The 19775-nt window shown below is 29.3% G+C and overlaps 2 protein-coding genes across 2 annotated transcripts in view; one reads left to right on the forward strand and one right to left on the reverse strand.

Annotated features, from left to right (window-relative positions):
- Positions 1-19775, reverse strand: part of LOC107437256 (long-chain-fatty-acid--CoA ligase 5) — a 371824-nt gene that overhangs the window by 293448 nt on the left and 58601 nt on the right. The gene's annotated exons all lie outside the window — the stretch shown is intronic.
- The window catches only part of LOC107452371 (guanylate cyclase 32E), a 193791-nt gene that overhangs the window by 90978 nt on the left and 83038 nt on the right, over positions 1-19775 (forward strand). The window contains exons 4-7 of the mRNA XM_043050036.3: positions 2466-2641; positions 6946-7081; positions 14328-14482; positions 19630-19720. Of these exons, the coding sequence (XP_042905970.2) occupies positions 2466-2641; positions 6946-7081; positions 14328-14482; positions 19630-19720 (558 nt within the window). The remainder of the gene's footprint in view (positions 1-2465; positions 2642-6945; positions 7082-14327; positions 14483-19629; positions 19721-19775) is intronic.

Raw genomic sequence — 19775 nt, forward strand, 5'->3', positions numbered from 1 at the left:
ATTTAAATAATCTTCCACAACTGCAAATAGTTCCATTTTATTTCGTTATCAAATTATACAAATACGCTTTCAAAACAATATAAAAACTTTTAAAAGTAAAAATTCAAACAGAAATTTAATTCGTGCTATCTTTTACGACATACACTATAGAATCATTAAAAGAAGGTTATAGTTTCGTAGTCTTACTGGAATCCTAGACTTGGTGACATGTTTCGATAAATACGGAGAACATTCGTTCTTGAAAAGAAACAACTATAGGACATTACAACAACATTGGATTTGATTGGACGACAAAAAATGGCGCGTTCAATACTGCCACGCCCTTAACAAATCAAATGCGAGATAAAGAATTTTTGCTTTCATTTTGCTGTAGAAGAAAATTGTCTGCAAGGAACAATGCTTATTATTCTTTTATCAGTTTTTTTTTAAATAGAAAGACGCATATTTTTTACGATTTTTAGATATCATTTTTATTAATTCTTATTACTTGTTAGCTGATTATACAATATGTTTCGTTTTCTTCATTTCTTCCATTTTAAGAAATCAAGCGGAAAGAAGGCTGTGTAACGTCGTTTCAAGAGTTGGCGATGTTGATATGCATTCGCGTTGGGAGCTTGGCATCCATTTGGCGAGCACTAGGATGCAAGGTTCTTTCCATAGAGTTAATGGTTTTTTCTTAACTTGCAACAGTGTATAGATATTAGATAAATCCTTGAGAGGACTCGTGACATGAGGACCCTTATATCGTGAGAGAAGTTCTTCATCGTGAATTCCATTTAATCTTGTTTAAAGTTTAGAAAAAAAGTAAATTTAAGAAAAAGTGAGTTCGGAAGAACTAGTGTATACAATAAAGTTTCAAACGCTGCTCTTTTTTTGTTGTTAAAATTTGAAAATGAAAACATATTATTGTAGAATTACTTCCATAGAGCGTTAAATTACCATAATTTTCTGATATATTCAGCATTTGTGGGACTTCGTGGTTTATTGTGTACTTTAAATTGTTTGTGTAGATGTTTTCTCATGAAGAGTTCCTCTCTGAGAGCTTTTTTAAGAAAGAAAAAAAAACATCTATTACACGTATATTATTGTTCACTTATAAGCATAATAAAAATAGATACATTGTACACTGAATAATTTTTGAATTTTGTTTCGGATTTTTTCATGCTAACAAGGCGGATACCCGAATTTTCGCTCACGAAAAAAGTCTGATTTGAAAAATTCATCATCAGTCAATACACAACCAGCGGTTACTTCATTTATCTAAATTATCTTAATTTTATGGTGATTTTTTTCTTACAATTATTGTTCAGAACTGCATTTTGAGCACTTATCGTAATTTAATGGTTTGGCAACAAATTTTGTAAGCTCGCCAAGTTGGTATATTACTTTTGTTATTTACATCTTCATTTCTTTTATGTGACACCAAAAAAGCGGGTGTTTCTCTTCCTAAATTAGAATCACTACAGACATCTATAATAATTCATTTGGTTAAGTTGTCTTAAGAAATAATTTAAGTAGTGTTGAATAGTTAGTTATACGTAGTATAACTAACCATTTAGCTTAACTAGTATAATTTATTTAACTAGTTTAAACTAGTATAACTAAGTATTTATTTAGAATAATTTTGTACTTTTTTGGAAGTAAAAAATCAGTTTCGACGCAATTATTTAGATTTATTTTCCATATCTTCTAAAATATCCGTAGAAATTTTAAATATAAACGGTCTTCTATCTTATCTATACACAGTTTTCTATCTTATCTGATAATTAGGACAAACTTTTTTCCGTGAATATAACGTGTTTATATTGAATAGTTAGTTATACATAAGTATTTATTTAGAATACTTCTACATTTTCATAGAAGTAAAAACTTAGTTTCGGAGTAAATATTTAGATTTCTTTTCGATTTTATCTAAAATGACCATAGAAAGTTTAAACATCAACGGTCTTTTATCTTATCTATACATAGTTTTCTATCTTATCCGATAATTAATAATTTTTTTAATGTAAATATAACGTGTTTATATTGTATAATTACTTATACGTAAGTATTTATTTAGACTACTTCTATGCTTTTTTAGTACTAGAAATTTAGTTTCGAAGTAATTATTTAGATTCATTTTCCATATTTTCTAAAATGACCGTAGAAATTTTAAACTTAAACCGTCTTTTACTTTATCTATACATAGTTTTCTATCTTATCCGATAATTAAAACAAATTTTTTTCCATGAATATAACAACTAATTTTTTTTCTTCATTAAAACTTATTTCATCTAGACATTATTTCGTCTCGACATTGCTGAGATGTTAGACATTTACTTCTCTTTTTTTCTTTAATTGCAAAACCACATTTTTTCTCTATTGCATTCATGCTTTATTCACTATTTTAAAAGATTGATACAAGAACCAATTTTGTTCAATTTCCTCAGGGTTTGTTCTTAGAATATTTCTTTCTTTTTTTTTAGGATTGCTTAGAGATGAAATAGAAGAAGTAGCCAAAAAGGCATTTCAATCTTATCTTGGAGTGGTTGGATCCCCTCCAGTTGGATTTGAAGATTTTACGGTTAAAGTTAATAAATACATGCAACTTCCACCTTTCAGTTTTCCCAATCCTGTCAGCAGATTAGGTGGAATGAAAAGGGTACAAAATATTTTCGCAATATTTTGTAATTGTTTAAAAATATTAAATTATTTTTTAAAATTTAGTTATTTTTAAATATTTTGCTAATTTTTAAGAAATTATTTTTTTAAATAATAATATTTACATTAACTTTCCTAATGTCTAATTATTTGATGAAAATTTTTTTGTAATTTCCTTTTTAAAGAAAAATATTTTTTTTAAAAGTGAGATATTTCATTTATGACAAAATGAATGGATTTTCATATTAATATTTCTAATTATTAAGTTCCTGATGATTAATTTCCATGAAAATACAATATGATTTTAGTTTGTCTAGGCCAGGGATGGCGAACCAATGGCATGCGTGCCATCTATGGCACGCGACGCAATATTTTGGGCACGCTACCGATCACGAAGTTCCGATATGAAGCATAATAACAATTAAATTAAAATTCACAAAAAACTGAACAATTAAAGCCAAAAAAGCAATTAGTAACCATAAAAAAACAAGCTAACAATAAATAACTAGCAAACAGTTTTGCTTAAACTAACATCTTATAACTCTAATATAAGTTATTTGTCATCTAATCTGCAACAACAGAAGTCACACTGATGTTACTTTAAGTTGAATTACGCGTATAACTGAGACATTGCAAAATGTATTTTATTTTGTAATAAATAGTTTTGAATTGATAGTATTTAGTATTATTACTTACGCTATAATCACGAAGTCAAAACTATTTGTCGGCACGTCTATGACAACATTAAAAATTTTTTTAGAAAAAATGGCACGTTGGTGCATAAAGGTTCGCCACCCCTGGTCTAGGCTATAGGGAAAAAACTTTATTGATTTATCAAAAAAAAAAATTTTAACTCTTAAAAAAAGTATTGAAAGAATCGTAAGTGTTTTGTGACTTCCTTTATCAAGAACTTTACTCAAAAAATCTAGGAAGCAATTTAGCCTCAAATTTAAGGTTTTTATTTTGTTCGAAGTTTCGGTTAATCCATTGAAAGAATCGGGGCTTCGTACGCTCAACAAATGACTCAGAAGAATACTGTATACACGGGCTGGTCAGGAAGAAAATCCTATTTCTTATAAAATATAAACCATAACAGATTTATAACAAAAACTAAAACTTTAAGACTTTTTTTTAAATTCCTTACACGTTCTTTTTTCTATTTAGTTTCCACACATGTTTAAACATTTGTAATAACCAGTGGTCGGAAAAACTACATTATTTTTGTAGTTTACAACTACTACAGCTACTTTGATATAAATGTAGTTAACCACAACTACCTTTTGTTTAAATATAGTCACTACAAACCACTTTCGAAAAGTAGAGACTACCTCACATCCACAGGAACCAACCTTTGCTGGAGAAATTATTTTACACAGTACTTTCAATATGGTTTGAAATGGAAAAGTTGGCTTACATAGAACATGAAGAATTATTTAGAAATATTTATTCATGTTTACATAAGAAAGTTGGTTATTCTAAAACATTTTTTTACGAATTTGTTTATTTAATCTTTAACTTTTTATGCTATTCTTGGCAGTGAATAATTAAATTTAAAAAAATGCTAGGAAATTATCAAATACTTGTAATTTCGTTAAGTGTTTAATGCTCTTTTATTTGATCTAAGAAATTAAGTACGTCGAAAATACGTTTCCTTCCTTTGAAATATCATCACTGAGTGTACATTCGCGCGTGAAAGTGTAACCAAAGTGATAAATTATCTATTATTCATAATGGCTAGCTTAAATATTAGTTATACAGACTGTTCATACACTGAACTAAAGTAAAAAGTAGTTGACAGAAATCGCTACAAACTGCTGTTTTTTGTATCGCACTACTCCCTACACTACTTTTTTTTATTTTTAAAAAAGTAACACACTACACTACAAATCACGAAAAACAGTAGCGACTACAGTAGTTTCACTACTTGTAGTGCCTTACTTCTGACCACTGGTGACAACATTCTACTAGATTTCATACGTTTAAGTCTACGGGGAAAAATCAGTCTTCTTACACCTAGTCATGCAGAGGAGCTCTGAGAAACTTTTTAGCTAATACAAGACAACAAGACAAAAAAGTAGTGCGTGAAGTCCCTCCGCGCGGAAGAAGTTAAACTTCGTAACCTGCGACGTTAATTGTAGAAGAATCAGCAGTCGTAGAAGGATCACTAGTTCTATTCAACGACTCTTTTTCCTGCACCGCTCGCTTCCGTGCTCTGTAATAACGGTAATATTGAGCATTTTTCCCTCGTGGACCTCTTGAAACAGTGGAAGTGCTTGTGGTTGCCTCATCGTCTCGCCATGGAAAATGTATTTGTATTAATAATGTATGTGAATGCGTCATAATGTAATTTCAAAAGAGAAAACCTAACAATCAATTGATATTCACAAGAGACGTACCTTGACATAACCTTAAATCCGTCGCATTGTCCGTGGGATTTTTTTCACTCATTTTTTACAATTGTTATCCACTAAATTTGAAAATAAAAAATACTATCCTAATGAATTATATGTGTATCAAATCAAACTAAAAAAATATTTATAGAAAAACAATACTTTTATGACTTTTATTGTTTTTATGCTAGTGAGAACCAAAACAATATGGAAATGAATGAGGGAAAACTGGATCCTACCACGTGATTTCTCGGCCAATAAAAATATAGCGTTAAACGTTTAACGCAACCTTGTTGGAAGCCGCATAAGAAGTATAACTTCAATAAACTCGGAATGCAAATGTCACTGCTTCACGAGCAGTAAGCATGAGTCAGTAGTGGTTGCTCATAGGATACAGCGTTCGCATTCCAATGAGGCGAAGCGGGTTCGAATCCCAGCAATGTCTGGTAGATACGAATTCCGCATCCGGATTGCACCGACCACAGTGTTGATGCAAAATATCCTCAGTGGTAGACGGATCTTGGGTTAGAGTCCCCTTGCTGACAGGCTAACCGTGGGAGGTTTTCGTGGTTTTCCTCACCATATAACGCAAATACGGGTTAGTTCCATCAAAAAGTCCGCCACGAAGGCAAATTTCTTCTAATATTTGATCCAGGAGTTCCCTTGTCTTCTGGATTGGGTAAACCAAAAAATTGGGTCGGCAGTTCGACCGTCGGTTATAAAATAAAATTATAAAATTACTACCTATTACCAAAATTAGTTAAGGATTATTGGCGTTAATAATAGTTTTGTGATTTTTTTCAGCTGTTTTGCGACCGTTATAAAATAAAATTCCGCATAATTGCCCATTAGAAAAAAATTCCGCATAAGTTTGCGAATAACATTCATATCATAGCCATAAAATTTTGCTTAGACTTGAGTTTTATTTATTTATGTATATATACATATTTGCACTTTCACCTGTTCTAATTCTGTGACGATTTATCTTTAATTCAAGCAAAAGCATCATTAATTACTAGATTATTGATAAAATGAGAATAGAAATGATTCATTTAAAAACAATTTACTTTTAGACATTGATCAAAAATAAATGGATACTTGTTTTATCTAAATTATTCCTGAAAAAGGACTTTTATATTGAAACATTCAGATGAAAAAAATAAGACATAACAGAAATGTCGTCAGTTTGATATCTGTTCATACTATATATCCGCAGTAAGAATCCCAACATTTAGAATGAACAGAAATCCTACTTCTGAAAGAGATAAAATAGCCCATAGGCATTGGCTCAAAAGAACAGTAAAAAAAAGGAACTTCTGAAGTTTGACTCTCAAATTCTAAGAAGGTTTTCCTTTTATTTTAAACACATCCAAAGTTGTTAAATAAAGTAAAGGGATTATTAAATTTGGATATGTTTTAATGAATCTTAGAAAGTGTTTTTATAATTCGTACTTCTCACTAAAAAATGATTGAAATAAACGAAATCGTGTTAGTTTGAAATCACGTAATTGAATTTTCGTAATGAATTTTTTTAAAAGAAACTAAAGATATGAGTACGATCATGCGCGCGTATTACAATTGTTGTATGGTTATTTGTTTTGCATTGTATCAATGTATGTACATATCAAATTTCATTAAAATCGGTCTAGTAGTTCTAGAGTTGTTGATCAAGTCTGCAAATTCTCTTAATTTCCGACACCAGCGAAATTTAACCATTTTCTTTCATTCTTGTTTTAATTTCTTAATTGATTAAATTATTTCATTTATTTTAAAGATAAAAAATTACTTTTTGTGCCAAGGTAAGAGTTGGGGACGTTGTTCCTCTACGGTTCTGAATATTTAAAAAAAAATTTTAGTATGTTTTTCGTATAAAAATGTTGTTCGTGCTCTAACACAATATGTTCCAATCATGTAGGTACCAGCTGAAGGTGCATATTTATACGACGCTGTTTATGTTTACGCCAAAGCTCTGAATGAATGTTTACTAAACGAAGAAGATCCCTTTAAAGGCAGAGGAATGATGAAATACATCGTTGGGAAGACTTATTTTAGTAAGTATTTATAAGCACTAAATAATACTTAAAGAATACCAAAACATCCTGCAATAACATAATAGGCATTACATTTTCCCTAGCTTTTAAAATTTGTTTAATTTTTTTTTAAACTTAGGTCTTTAAATTATAGGGGAGAGTGGGGTCAATTGTAACATTTTTTACTTAACTATTTTTAACTAACAAAAAATCCAATATATTATTAGTAGGGGAGAGTGGGGTCAATTGTAACAGGGTACGATTGTAACAGAGCAAAAATTTCGAGTGTCGGGTTCTAGATTTGATTCCTAGGTGGCGCACAAGGTGTATTTAATAAATCTACATGTACACACCTGCTAGCAACCATTTTTATGTACTTTTGAAAGAGTTACATCACAAAAGATATTTTCACGCTACGTAAGTACTTTTTTTGGTATTAGAACATTATATTGTAACAAAGTAATTTTATTTAAACAAATAAAAATTATTAACCGAATATGTAAGTGAACACCTTAATTAACATTTCAATAAAAAAAAATTAGTTTTGTTAATTAACTAGCATTGTTTTTAACAAATGAAGTTGAAATGGCGTCATGGGGACGTTTGTAACAATAAGTAAAGGGGCGATTGTAACAGCTGAAAATAAATAATCTTATGTTTACAAACCATTACTTAACTCTTTAAGAACCACCAATAGTTTCCTATATCATTCATATTATGTTGCATGTGCATTATTTTATTTGTTCCCTTTCACAGCATAAATTAAAATTTTTAACCCTTTAGGTCTCTGCTCATAATTATTTTTACTATTTTTCCTCCTAAAATATCACTACTATTTTGATCAATAAAAAAATATATCACAACTATGATAATATGTATAACTGACTATGTTTTAGTTGAATTTATGAACTGTTACAATTGACCCCGTAAGTGGGGACAATTGTAACAACTGCACGACTGTCAAAAATTGTTAATAACTACTATAATAACATTTAAAATAAGGTATATATTTATTTTCTAGTAGAGGATAGTCTACTTTATTTGTCTGTCAATTAATACTAATAATATATTGGAATTTTTGTTAGTTAAAAATAGTTAAGTAAAAAATGTTACAATTGACCCCACTCTCCCCTATTAATTGACAGACGAGTAAAGTAGACTATCCGCTACTAGAAAAAAAAATAAATACCTGATTTTAAATATTATTATATTAGTTATTAACAATTTTTGACAGTCGTGCAGTTGTTACAATTGTCCCCACTTACGGGGTCAATTGTAACAGTTCATAAATTCAACTAAAACATAGTTAATTATACATATTATCATAATTGTGATATATTTTTTTATTGATCAAAATAGTAGTGATATTTTAGGAGTAAAAATAATAATGAGCAGAAACCTAAATGGTTAAACTTTTAACTTTAAGGGGTTTAAAATTTTAATTTATGCTGTGAAAGGTGACAAATAAAATAATGCACATGCAACATAATATAAATGATATAGGAAACTATTGATGGTTCTTAAAGAGTTAAGTAATGGTTTGTAAACATAAGATTATTTATTTTCAGCTGTTACAATCGTCCCTTTACTTATTGTTACAATTGTCCCCAAGACGCCATTTCAGCTTCATTTGTTAAAAACAATGCTAGTTAATTAGCAAAACTAATCTTTTTTTTATTGAAATGTTAATTAAAGTGTCCACTTACATATTCGGTTACTAATTTTTATTTGTTTAAACAAAATTACTTTGTTACAATATAATATTCCAATACCAAAAAAAGTACTTGCGTGGCGTGAAAATATCTTTTGTGATGTAACTCTTTCAAAAGTACATAAAAATGGTTGCCATCAGGGGTGTACATGTAGATTTATTAAATACACCTTGTGCGCCACCTAGGAACCAAATCTAGAACCCGACACAAGACATTTTTGCTCTGTTACAATCGTACCCTGTTACAATTGACCCCACTCTCCCCTACTTAATCCAATTTTAATTAAATTAAACTAATAATTTAAATTTTATCACATTTAAAAAAAAAGGCAAATATATAAATATTTTATTCTCTTCCTAACAAGCAAATGTAACAGCTAACTATTTACAGCAAACTATATCGAAATTATTAAACGCACTATAAGATTCTATGTAAAATCTTAATTATCAAGTGATACTATACAGCTTTCTTATTCTTACGCGGCTGAAACCGGTTTGCACTTGTTTACGTTAGTGTATGAATTGGTTAACATAGTAATCCAATACGCTAAAAATAAATACAAATAGGGAATATATAAAAAAATTTCCTGAATAAAAACCCATTACATGTATGTTTAAATATAAAAGTATTGCTTATAAACTCTTGCAAAACATGCAAGTATTAAAACACTACAGTGAATCTAATAATTTGGTCTAATTATTATAATGTACTAATATAATACCTGATATAATGAATATTCTATATTTATATAATATATCGTTTAATTTATTCGCTTGTTGAATTTATATTATATATCGTCTAATTTAACCAATTAAATTAATACACGAACGTAAACAAGTGCAAACCGGTTTCAGTCGCGTAAAAGCAATAAAGCTGTATAGTAACACCTGATAATTAAAATTTTACATAAAATCTCATAATGCGTCGAATAATTTGTCTAGGGATTGTATTTCAATGCAAATGTTAAACTCTTCACTGTCGCCACTAAATCGAACATCAAAATCTATTTTTAACTCTTTATTCCTTAAACTTCTTTATTTTTCATACCGCAAAAATGTTTTAGTTAAAGAATCATATTAATATTCACGGTCTTCTTTGCGATTAAGCTATAGCCAAATTATTATAAATTTAATATTAATTAAGGGGGTTTGGCTTCGTTTGTGGCTATTTTTATGTTTCGATAAATCGCCAACTATGGATTTCTTCCTATGCTCTTAACTGTCCGTTTGTAACAATTCAATAGCTCTTAATTTTGAGTTCTTGGCTTTAGGACTAGGTAGGGGGGTTCACCCAACACCTCCTAGAAAAGAGTAGGCCTCTGCACGGGTTACCATAAATATCCTTTAGTAGTCCAAACGTAATGGCGTATTTCGTATTTTCAACCACTGCGCAGCTTAGTACCCCGAACGTAATGACATCTTTCTTATTTTTCATCAACTGCGCAGTTAACTTCGTCACATCGGACTACTAATTTGATCCGTGCTAAGGCCTTCCTTATTCTAGGAGGTGTTGGTTCACCCCTCTTGCTGACCGTTAAATTACTTTTCGAAAATCTTCACGTTAGAAATATATGCATCTCTTCATCCCTATATAAAGCCTTTTTTTTGTATATAATTTTGATATTTTTATGGCCATGATTTATCTAATAGTATTCTAAAAATATCTACAATTCATTTTTTAAAGTAATTTTGTTCAATTCCTTGGAATAAATCCCTGTATCGTAAGAAACGCAAATGTACTAAAATCCTTAAAACTATGGCGAAAATCTTCCATCAATGTTTGCTGCCATAAATTTAACTCCATCATATAAACTGGAACAACTTTCAATGCACAATTAAATAAACTGATTTCCATCAAACACCCAAGCTCACAATACTCAAAGAGTAACAAAATTCTCAAGCTCGCAATACTCAAAGAGTAACAAAATACTTTAACTCGCAATACTGGGGTGTCAAAAGTATGCAGTTATTTTTTGTTGCTTCTTATATTTATGTAATCACTCTATAAAATAATGCAGTAAGTTAATTGCATAAATAATACATTATTAAGGATAATAATAGATTATTAAGGGATGATAAGGATAATAAATATATTTTTTGACTTGATATATTATTAATTTAAAACCACAATCACAAAAAGTTTGTCACTAGTGTAGCGCTTTTTTGGTGCCTGAATCTAGAATTTGACTTATTTTGTTGTTGATATTTGTTGACCATTTTGGAACAACAGCCTTAACAAAATTGACTTTTCGTGCTCGACAAAAAAAATCAGTCGAGCACTTTAAGAAATTGACATTTAGTGCTTGACAAAAAAGTTAATTGCGCGCATTACAAAAATAACTTTAAGCATTTTTCGCATGGAAATTTTTAGTACGCCTCACCCGTTAAGTATTTAATTTAATAATAAAATAACAATAAATTAAAAGTTTTAATGTCTTAGATTAGATGTTCTCATTGGATACATGTTCTGTCCTTATCTGTATACCACTGCAAATAGCACTCAATTATGAAATTGACATATTTGTCACAAAAGTCGATTGCGTGACTTTTAGCATGTTCGTTACTATGGTAAGACAAAAACTAAATTTTAAGAAGAAAATAAAACTACACAAGTAATAACTAAAGCGCGCAAATATTAAAAAAAATTATCCAAAAATCTTCATCGCATAATGATATAAATGAGCTTTTTTTACGAAGGGACAGCCTTCTGCGCATAGCTATTGCAAACATTAGCCCTGTTGCAAACATGTCTTCAGGATTCTATAAAACATCAAATAAATTGTTTCAAAATGTCTATTATCAGTTTTCGTAATCTTTTTAGACAATCTTCTCTTGCCATACAGTGTATAATATGCTTGTTTTTACTTAGAGTAAATGGATTTTCAATGGAAGGTTTGTTTGTGTTTTATTCTTAAACAGAAAGACTTAGTGGAAGAGAATACACAATTCTTTTTACCTAATAATGCTTGCCCAAAGCATCGCATTGAAACGAATAGTTTAAGAAAGGTTTCCCAGTCTTTAACAATATCCGAATTTTCGCATTTCTAAAAAGAAAAAAAAAGTTTCACTTTAATTTTTTCTTAAATTTATATTTCGGTTAAATTTAAATAAATTAATCTATGCTCTTCAATACAATTTTTTAATAACATTATTTTAATGAAAATAATTTAATTTCAAAATACAAAATCTGAACAAAATCGGCCGAATCAAATTTTAAAGAAGTGGTGTTTTGAAAAATCGATTTTTCACGAAATACTCGATTCTTTTTTCTCAGATTTTATATTTTGCCATGTAAAGTTATTTTTCAAGATGGTGTAAAAAATAGTATACCTTACAATTCAAAATTCTTTATACTAATTATTAAATAAAATAATAAAAAATAATAATTATTTACTTAAATCTATTTTTTGCAAGGAAATATCTTAAGATAAAGGAATTTTACATTTGTGATCAAAATTTTTACTATTCGCTTAAACAGTGGCTCAAGATATAGGGAAATACGCAAAAAGTAAATGTAACATTAAAAAGTCCCAGCTTTGGACCGCTCTTTCAAACTATGGGGGCCATATTTTCCATATTGCGATTAATTATTTCTGGTGTCAGAAACCCGAATTGGTCGAATAAAAGGTATGTTTATTTACCGAAAGTATATTTTTGTGTCTGACTTCGTAATTCAAAATATCGTTTGCACTAATTAATTAGCATAATTGAGGTCCCCCTCTCAAATCATAAATATTGAATCTTAGAACAAGAAGATCCGATCATTAGACCGAAAGTTATTCAGAGTGGTCAGTGTTTTTTTTCTTCTCTTTTTTGCGAACTATACAATATACAGGGTTATTCATGAGTCACTCCGGGGTTTCAAAGTGTTATAGTTAAAAAATAGAAGACTAATATGAAAAAAAGAAACATATGAAATTATTCCGAAACTATTCAAGTTTTACTTACATACATTACGGGTGTTCTATGTGTGAACCCTTGGTCACACGGTATGTCCAGTTCCCCCCGGAGGGAATTATGAACAACCCCGTATATTTCACAATATATATTATGAAATATATATTGTACAATATATGTAATATATAGTATAATATATTGTAATATACAATATATTATACAACGTTGTGTGTATACAACCTTGTATCTTATGCAACTTCATCTTCCTTTAGCCCACATTTCTGCAAATTAGGAAAGTTTCCTTTTAATAATAAACTAAACTTAAGTAAAAATTACGACTCGAGCTCGGCGAGAGTTGTTAAAATTTTTTTTAGAATAAAGTACATATCACGTATTCGATTCTCCTGAGCTAGCTATGTAAAGAAAATAAGAATTTTCTTCTTCAATATCTTAGAAAGCTACGGATCCAATATTGATTCAACTTCTTTCCATCTTTGTTATGCACGGTTTGAAATATTCAGCGTCAAATATAATCTGGATCGTTATTTATTGAATTCTTTAAGTGTGTTTTGCAATTACAGAATTAAAAAGATAAACCTCACAAAATTTATATATTCGTTCTTGGAAAATTAACTACAGATATTGGCAAAACATCATTTTATTTAAGATAAATCCTGATTTTGTAAGGTTTCAAACAGATTGTTGTCTCAAGATTGATCGATTTTGACTGTTCATGATTGAAAACAAACAAACATGTGGTTAGATTTCCTTTTTATTCATTTTTTAAGATTTCTGTGCAAAGATTTTTTTTTAGTTTTCCATCATCAATCAAACAACAAGATAGAAGATATCAAATGTCCGCCGGACTTGGAGTTTATCTATATAATTAGGAGAAATTATTTTTGTATCCGTTAAAAGCTGTCAGTCATGTAAAAGTAGATAATAGCCATTATTTTGTTGTCGAAACTGAAACCAGTGGAAGTAGATTTAAAATTTAAATGAACAAAACTTAAAATACAGTGAATAATGGATTAACTGTTTTATCTCAGTATAACAATTTTTTAAGCGCTATTTTCTAAAAAGGTTATTTTTAAATGTGCTATAACTGCCAGTGAAGAAAAATAACGTAAAAAGTAATAATAAATGGAATGCAATAATGAAATAATTTGGGGAAGGTACTTCTACTAATGGTAATAAATGATGAAATAGTGTTTAAAATCTAATATTTATTGGGAATCATGTAATAAATCATAAATATGGAAATAATTGATAAGAAGGAAATTATGATCAACTTTTAATATATCAACTTAAGGCATTGAGTTTAGTCATGGGTACGAATCTGGGTTTTGATTCGTTACGTGATCCCGACTCGCACCTACCATTGCGCTATCTACCGAAACTCCAAGATTATCTATCACTAAGTATCTATCTTACTCAGTGATAGATAAATCTTGGGTAAGAATTCTTTTGAAACCGGCATAGCTATGAGAGGTTTCCGTGGTTTTTCTCTACGTGCAACGCGAATCTGTGTTAATTCGACACGAATTTCGTTATAAAGACGAGTTAGTTTGATTTAACAAATTCTCTATCATCTTTTTGGGGTCCTAAGTTATGGATCTAAACAACACTAGACAATTCAAACACATAACAACTTTATAGGTGCAATGGGCTATATGGTCTATATGGATGAAAACGGGGACGCAGAAGGCAACTACACTTTAATCGCAAGGAAGCATGCACCCGGCATCAATGGTGGATATGGTCTTTATCCAGTTGGTGTTTTTCAACTGCATGAAAACAGATCCGCTGTACCAGTATGTATACCTTTCTTTTCTTATGTCAGTTAAATAACGTAAAGCAATAGTAATAAACTGTAAATAACAAATTTCGCTATCAAAAACTTTTTTCACTATAAAATTACTAAATTATATTCAATGGGATACTTGCAAATGACGTAGTAGGGGTATCTCGATCCTGATTGGTCGTTGAAACATGGCATTTGTTTACGTCAGCAACTCTTCTTTCCATTTTATTTCGAATAATCCAAGCCCGTCAAGTATCTATTCTCTTAAGTGACACAGCCTATATACTTTCACAAAGATTTCCATTATATTTACTCAAAGACTTAACACGAAGACATGAAGAACATAAACAAATTAATTATGCATCGAAGTTGCCAGGTGCACAAAACAAAAAATACATTACGGTTAGAATAAAATACATAAAAAAATAATAAATAAAAGTTAAGTAAAAGTTGCAGACGATAAAGAATTATATTCAACAAATTCGATACGACTCTGTATTCATTCCAAGTTATGTAGAGAAACTTAGTTCAGCTTTAATACGTCATTTTGCTGACAAAGATTAGCTGGCGCTGACGACATAGGTCACATGGGTGAGTATTGTTTATCTTTTTCTTCTTAGAGTACAAGTACCAAATTTTGGATGCGCGTTTGCTTTAAGTTAGAATTTAAGTATCAATTTTAAATGTGTCGGTATGTCTATCTATAGTTAAAAAAACGCTTATTTAACCTAAAAATGTGGCCCAACAACTGATGTCCGCGGAAACAAATAACATAACTTGAAATGATTAGACATATTTCACGTTTATTTACATTGACACTAATTTGTTAATTGCAAATAAAAAATCAATTTAACATTTGTTGGACAGTGTAATACATTAGTTTTTTTAACTGCAACATGACATGTATGATTCAAATCTATCTATATTATATAAAACGCTAATACGTACGTATGTATCAATAAAACCGATGATATTTCTTTTCTCGCGCTGGCAACAGTTTTCATTTTTAATTGATTGGATTAGGCGCGCAAGAGCACGTAGTGAGGATCATATGGCTAATCCATGTTATATAAAACGCTAATACGTTTTAATTGATAGGCTTCGGAGCGCAAGAGCACGTAGTGAGCATCATATGTCTAATCGGGTGAATTCTCACCGAATTATCAAAAAAATTCTCACAAAATAATCTTCATCGAAGCCGATGCTTTACATCCGGCTTTCAGTACTGTTTCATATTGTTTTACAACACATGGTTTTAGCCCTCTGGTGGGAAAGACTTTAAAACAAAACTTACAACGGTTACTTTTCGCAAAAACTGAAATTTGGAATAGTGTGATTAAGAAAAATATGTGAACTGTGAAAAGTTTTCGGAACTTCAGTGCTCAAAAGAGTATACAAAAGCTAGAAGTTAAGAACGTATCCAATGAGCGAGCATCGGATTGGGAAGCAATCCGAAATGAACTGCGAAAGCAGTTCCGGGGGTTGGCGAGCGCGAGCGAGCAGGGGGCGAAGCCTCCTAGTATTTAGGTAAAGCTAAAATGTTCTGGCAATTAAACCGAAAGAGAGAACAAAAGACTACAGCAGAAGCAAATCTGATAGATACGGGATATATTAAGATAGGTAAAATTACTGTGTTATTTTTTTGGACTTAACTTATACAGTAAAACCTTTTGGGAGTTACCATTCTCCGTTCCACAGTAAAATGGTTGTTGGTGGAGGCTGGTCGTTCTTAGAGGTTACCTCCATTGACTTCAAAATTTTTATCGAAAATACATGATTTTATGCTAATGATTTTATTTTAGTCAGTGTCATTTTCTTGGAGCGAAAATGTCACTTCTGTTGACGTCATGAAAAGACGGCTCTATGATTAAAATTTAACGTCTATAAAAATGATCCCAAATTATATAATTATGTGTAAAAACTATTTTATCAATTATGAATGATAAATAGAGGTTTTGCTTGTTTGAGATGCTTGTTTTTTGTATAAAATAAGATTTTTTTTTCTAATTTAACTTTCAACGTTAAAAATAAATCATTGATAGCGTCTTCTTTAGTGCACTCTGACAGCAATATGAGGTTGTACCTTTAAAAAGAGCTTTCTAAACAAGTGCCTCACACAAATAATTTGAATGCATTTTAATCTACTTATTTGCTTTGTTAAATTGCTTGTTTTGATATTTTTTCGGGTTTCCTTATTTGAACCTTTTCGCATTTGGTGCAAATGTTTGCCCGGTTGCATGTAAACTACCTTTACATCTACAGAAACTAAAGAGAAATCTTGAGCACGCTGATTGGATTTCTTGGCATTGCCTTCTACTGAGTCTTTTTTAGCTCCTCCCCAACATCATTTCTCCTTAATTTGTTCACAAAATGAAAATCAATCATAAATCAGTTCCAGTATATTTCTCATACTAATTTTAAGGCAAATGTTAAAGTTTTGTACAAAAAATAAAATAGCCTCATGAATGGTCTTTTAATAATAACACATTTATTTAAATCTAATTTGCTTTAAAATTTATTCTTATATTATTCTTTAATTGTTTAAAATAATTTTTTGTTGATTTCAGTATAATATTTTTTAATATTAATGTTACAAATTTCAGGTAAATGCAAGGTAATCAACTATGTTTTAGTAAAACATCAAATTAGTACAATAATAATTATTAAACATAAATTAAAGCTTTATTAGCTTGCTTTCATGTAATAAATATAAACATTGATTAATATTTAAATTGAATAGTATTGTGAATCTCCGTAGGCACTTAGAAATTAAAATCTCTTACTGAAATAAATAAAGTATAACTGTAGAATCATTCAGTTCAGTTTGAATTTATTATGAAAGATATCAAAATGTGATTATATATTACTGTAAAACTATTTCTGATTATTTGAAAAAGATTTTATCATACCTTAGGAGATAATATTCTAAAATGTTTAAAAATGTAATTATAATTCAGCAAAAAAACTTGAACATTTTAAAATTAATAAAACTTATTTTCTAAAGAGTAACCATGTAACAAGTTTACAAGTTAAAATAAGTATAACACGTTACAAGAAACTATAAGTATTCTAAAATAGGAGAGTATTATTATTTTACAAATTAGCATTATTATTTTATAAATTTTCCATTTCCACTCCTCAAAGCACTTCTATCTTCTGTCAAAAAATCGAAATCAAATAATTGAATATTAGGAAAGTTTAACTTTGTAAATGAATAAATATATAAAATAAAAGGATAGGAATAGAATTTAAGACATAAAGCTTAGTTTAATTCCTATTGTTTCAAAAACTGTTTTTGAAATGAATGAATATTTAAATGTAGAAACAAATTTTAAGTTCTAAGTTTTCATACTTTATTTATGCGCCACGTGGTGAATAAATCTGCTTAAAATTAACAAAACTGATAAAAAAAAGTTATACAGAAGTTATTAAAATTTTTTGAGAAACTTTTTTTTTAAATTTTTTTCTGCGGCAGTTTCATAAACGCACTGTGGTGTCAAACAAATAATTTCCCGCTATTAAATAAATAAAAAAATCTTTACAATCCAATAGAAATGTACTAGAATCTTTCATTACTCATTTTGTAAAGTTATTCTTTCATTACTGTAATTCAATGAATAATTCAAAATCATTCTTTTTGATTTTGATGAGAATTGTGACTCAAAAATGAATAAAATAAACTTCTTAAATACAATTGTTCAATTTCTTAGATGTCAAATAATAGTTTTTCGGTATTATAAAACATTTAGCAAACAAGAGAAAATATTAAAAATAAGTTATAAGTATTTAGGCATAATGCAGAACTTGTAGTTTTAAAAAATTAGATGGCGAGACTAATGAATGCTAAATTTAAAATTTATTAATTTTTATTTTAGTAATCCACAAGAAATAAATAAAATATTAATTTAATTCGATAAACATTAATTCATTTCGATAAATATCAATTTAAAACAATTGAGTTTTTTTTAAACAGTGGATATAAGAATTGAGCAAGTCAATTAAACTCAGACTTCAATGTTATTTAATAAATTAGTGATATTAGTTTCATAATTATTTATTCATGTGATAATCATAAATTTAACGAAAAAAGCAGTTCCCAGACAAATTAAATACAATTTTTTTTCATAAAATAACTAAACGAGTTACTTATCAGCAAACATATCTTTCTCCTTGAGGTTTCAAAGTTCTAGAATTCCATTTCGTATTTGTAAGTTCCCCAAATTCCTTTACCCACTTGTTGCAATCTTCTAAACATAGCTTATAAGGGTAATAATGTTTGATGAAATAGTTTCTATTCTATTTTTAAATAAAGTAGGCAGTTTCTCAGGCAAAAAAAAAAAAAAACGACAATTCAAGTTTGAAAATCAAAAGGTGAAGTACAGAAATTGCTCTATGCTTTTAACCCTTTAATGGGCCATTTATTTCTAGTTAAAGGTAAATTAAAGTTTATTATCATTTATTTTTGGAATTGAAATTGTTTTAAGAACAGTAATTGATTTAAGAAAAAAAACTTATTTGTTTTATAAAAATTCAATTTTTTTGGTGGTAAATATATTTAACATTACCTATCAGAAACTTATTGATTTTTGTTCTTTTTCATTTATAAAATAAATTTTGAAAATGCTACAAACTTGAAAAGGAATTATGTATTTTATAACTTTTATACGTTTTTTTAAACTAACAAATAGTTACCAATTTAATTCAAACGCACTTCAAGAAAGCTGAAGTTATTAATTAACAAATGGAAACCTAAATTAAAAGTGGTAAAAAAGTGGTGGTGAGTATACTTCTCACGGCCTTCAAGAGGGTTAAAATAACAGGCATAGCAAAATGAAATAGTTATACGTCACAGAAGGCGTTGCCGTGAAATCCAATAAGCACGCTCAAAATCTCTCTTTAGCTTCTGTAGATGTAAAGGTAGTTTATTTTCTGCCCGGTCACTGGGAAAGGTTTTAATAGTCTCTCCTGAAGGTTTTCTTCAACACAAAGTCTATGGAAAAAAAATTTGCATCCAAAAATCGGTCGTAAATGGAGGTGGTCTTTCTTAGAGGTTTCACTGCACTTGGTTCCTTTTATTGTATTGTCAATATCATTTAGTTATTGATCAATCAAATAATAGAATATTTTGTTTTAACTTACATAAATGCGTTGTACCAGGTTCTGAAGTTCACTGATAGAATCGATTGGGTTTCCGGATATCCTCCCAATGATGAACCCACGTGTGGATTCCAAGGAGAAAAATGTGTCAGTAAGTTCTCTTTATGCAACTATTTTATAGTATTTTTACTTATAAGCAAAACAGT

The sequence above is a fragment of the Parasteatoda tepidariorum genome, chromosome 6, assembly GCF_982258835.1.
Source record: "Parasteatoda tepidariorum strain Cologne lab strain chromosome 6, Ptep-v5.0, whole genome shotgun sequence".
NCBI lineage: Eukaryota > Metazoa > Arthropoda > Arachnida > Araneae > Theridiidae > Parasteatoda > Parasteatoda tepidariorum.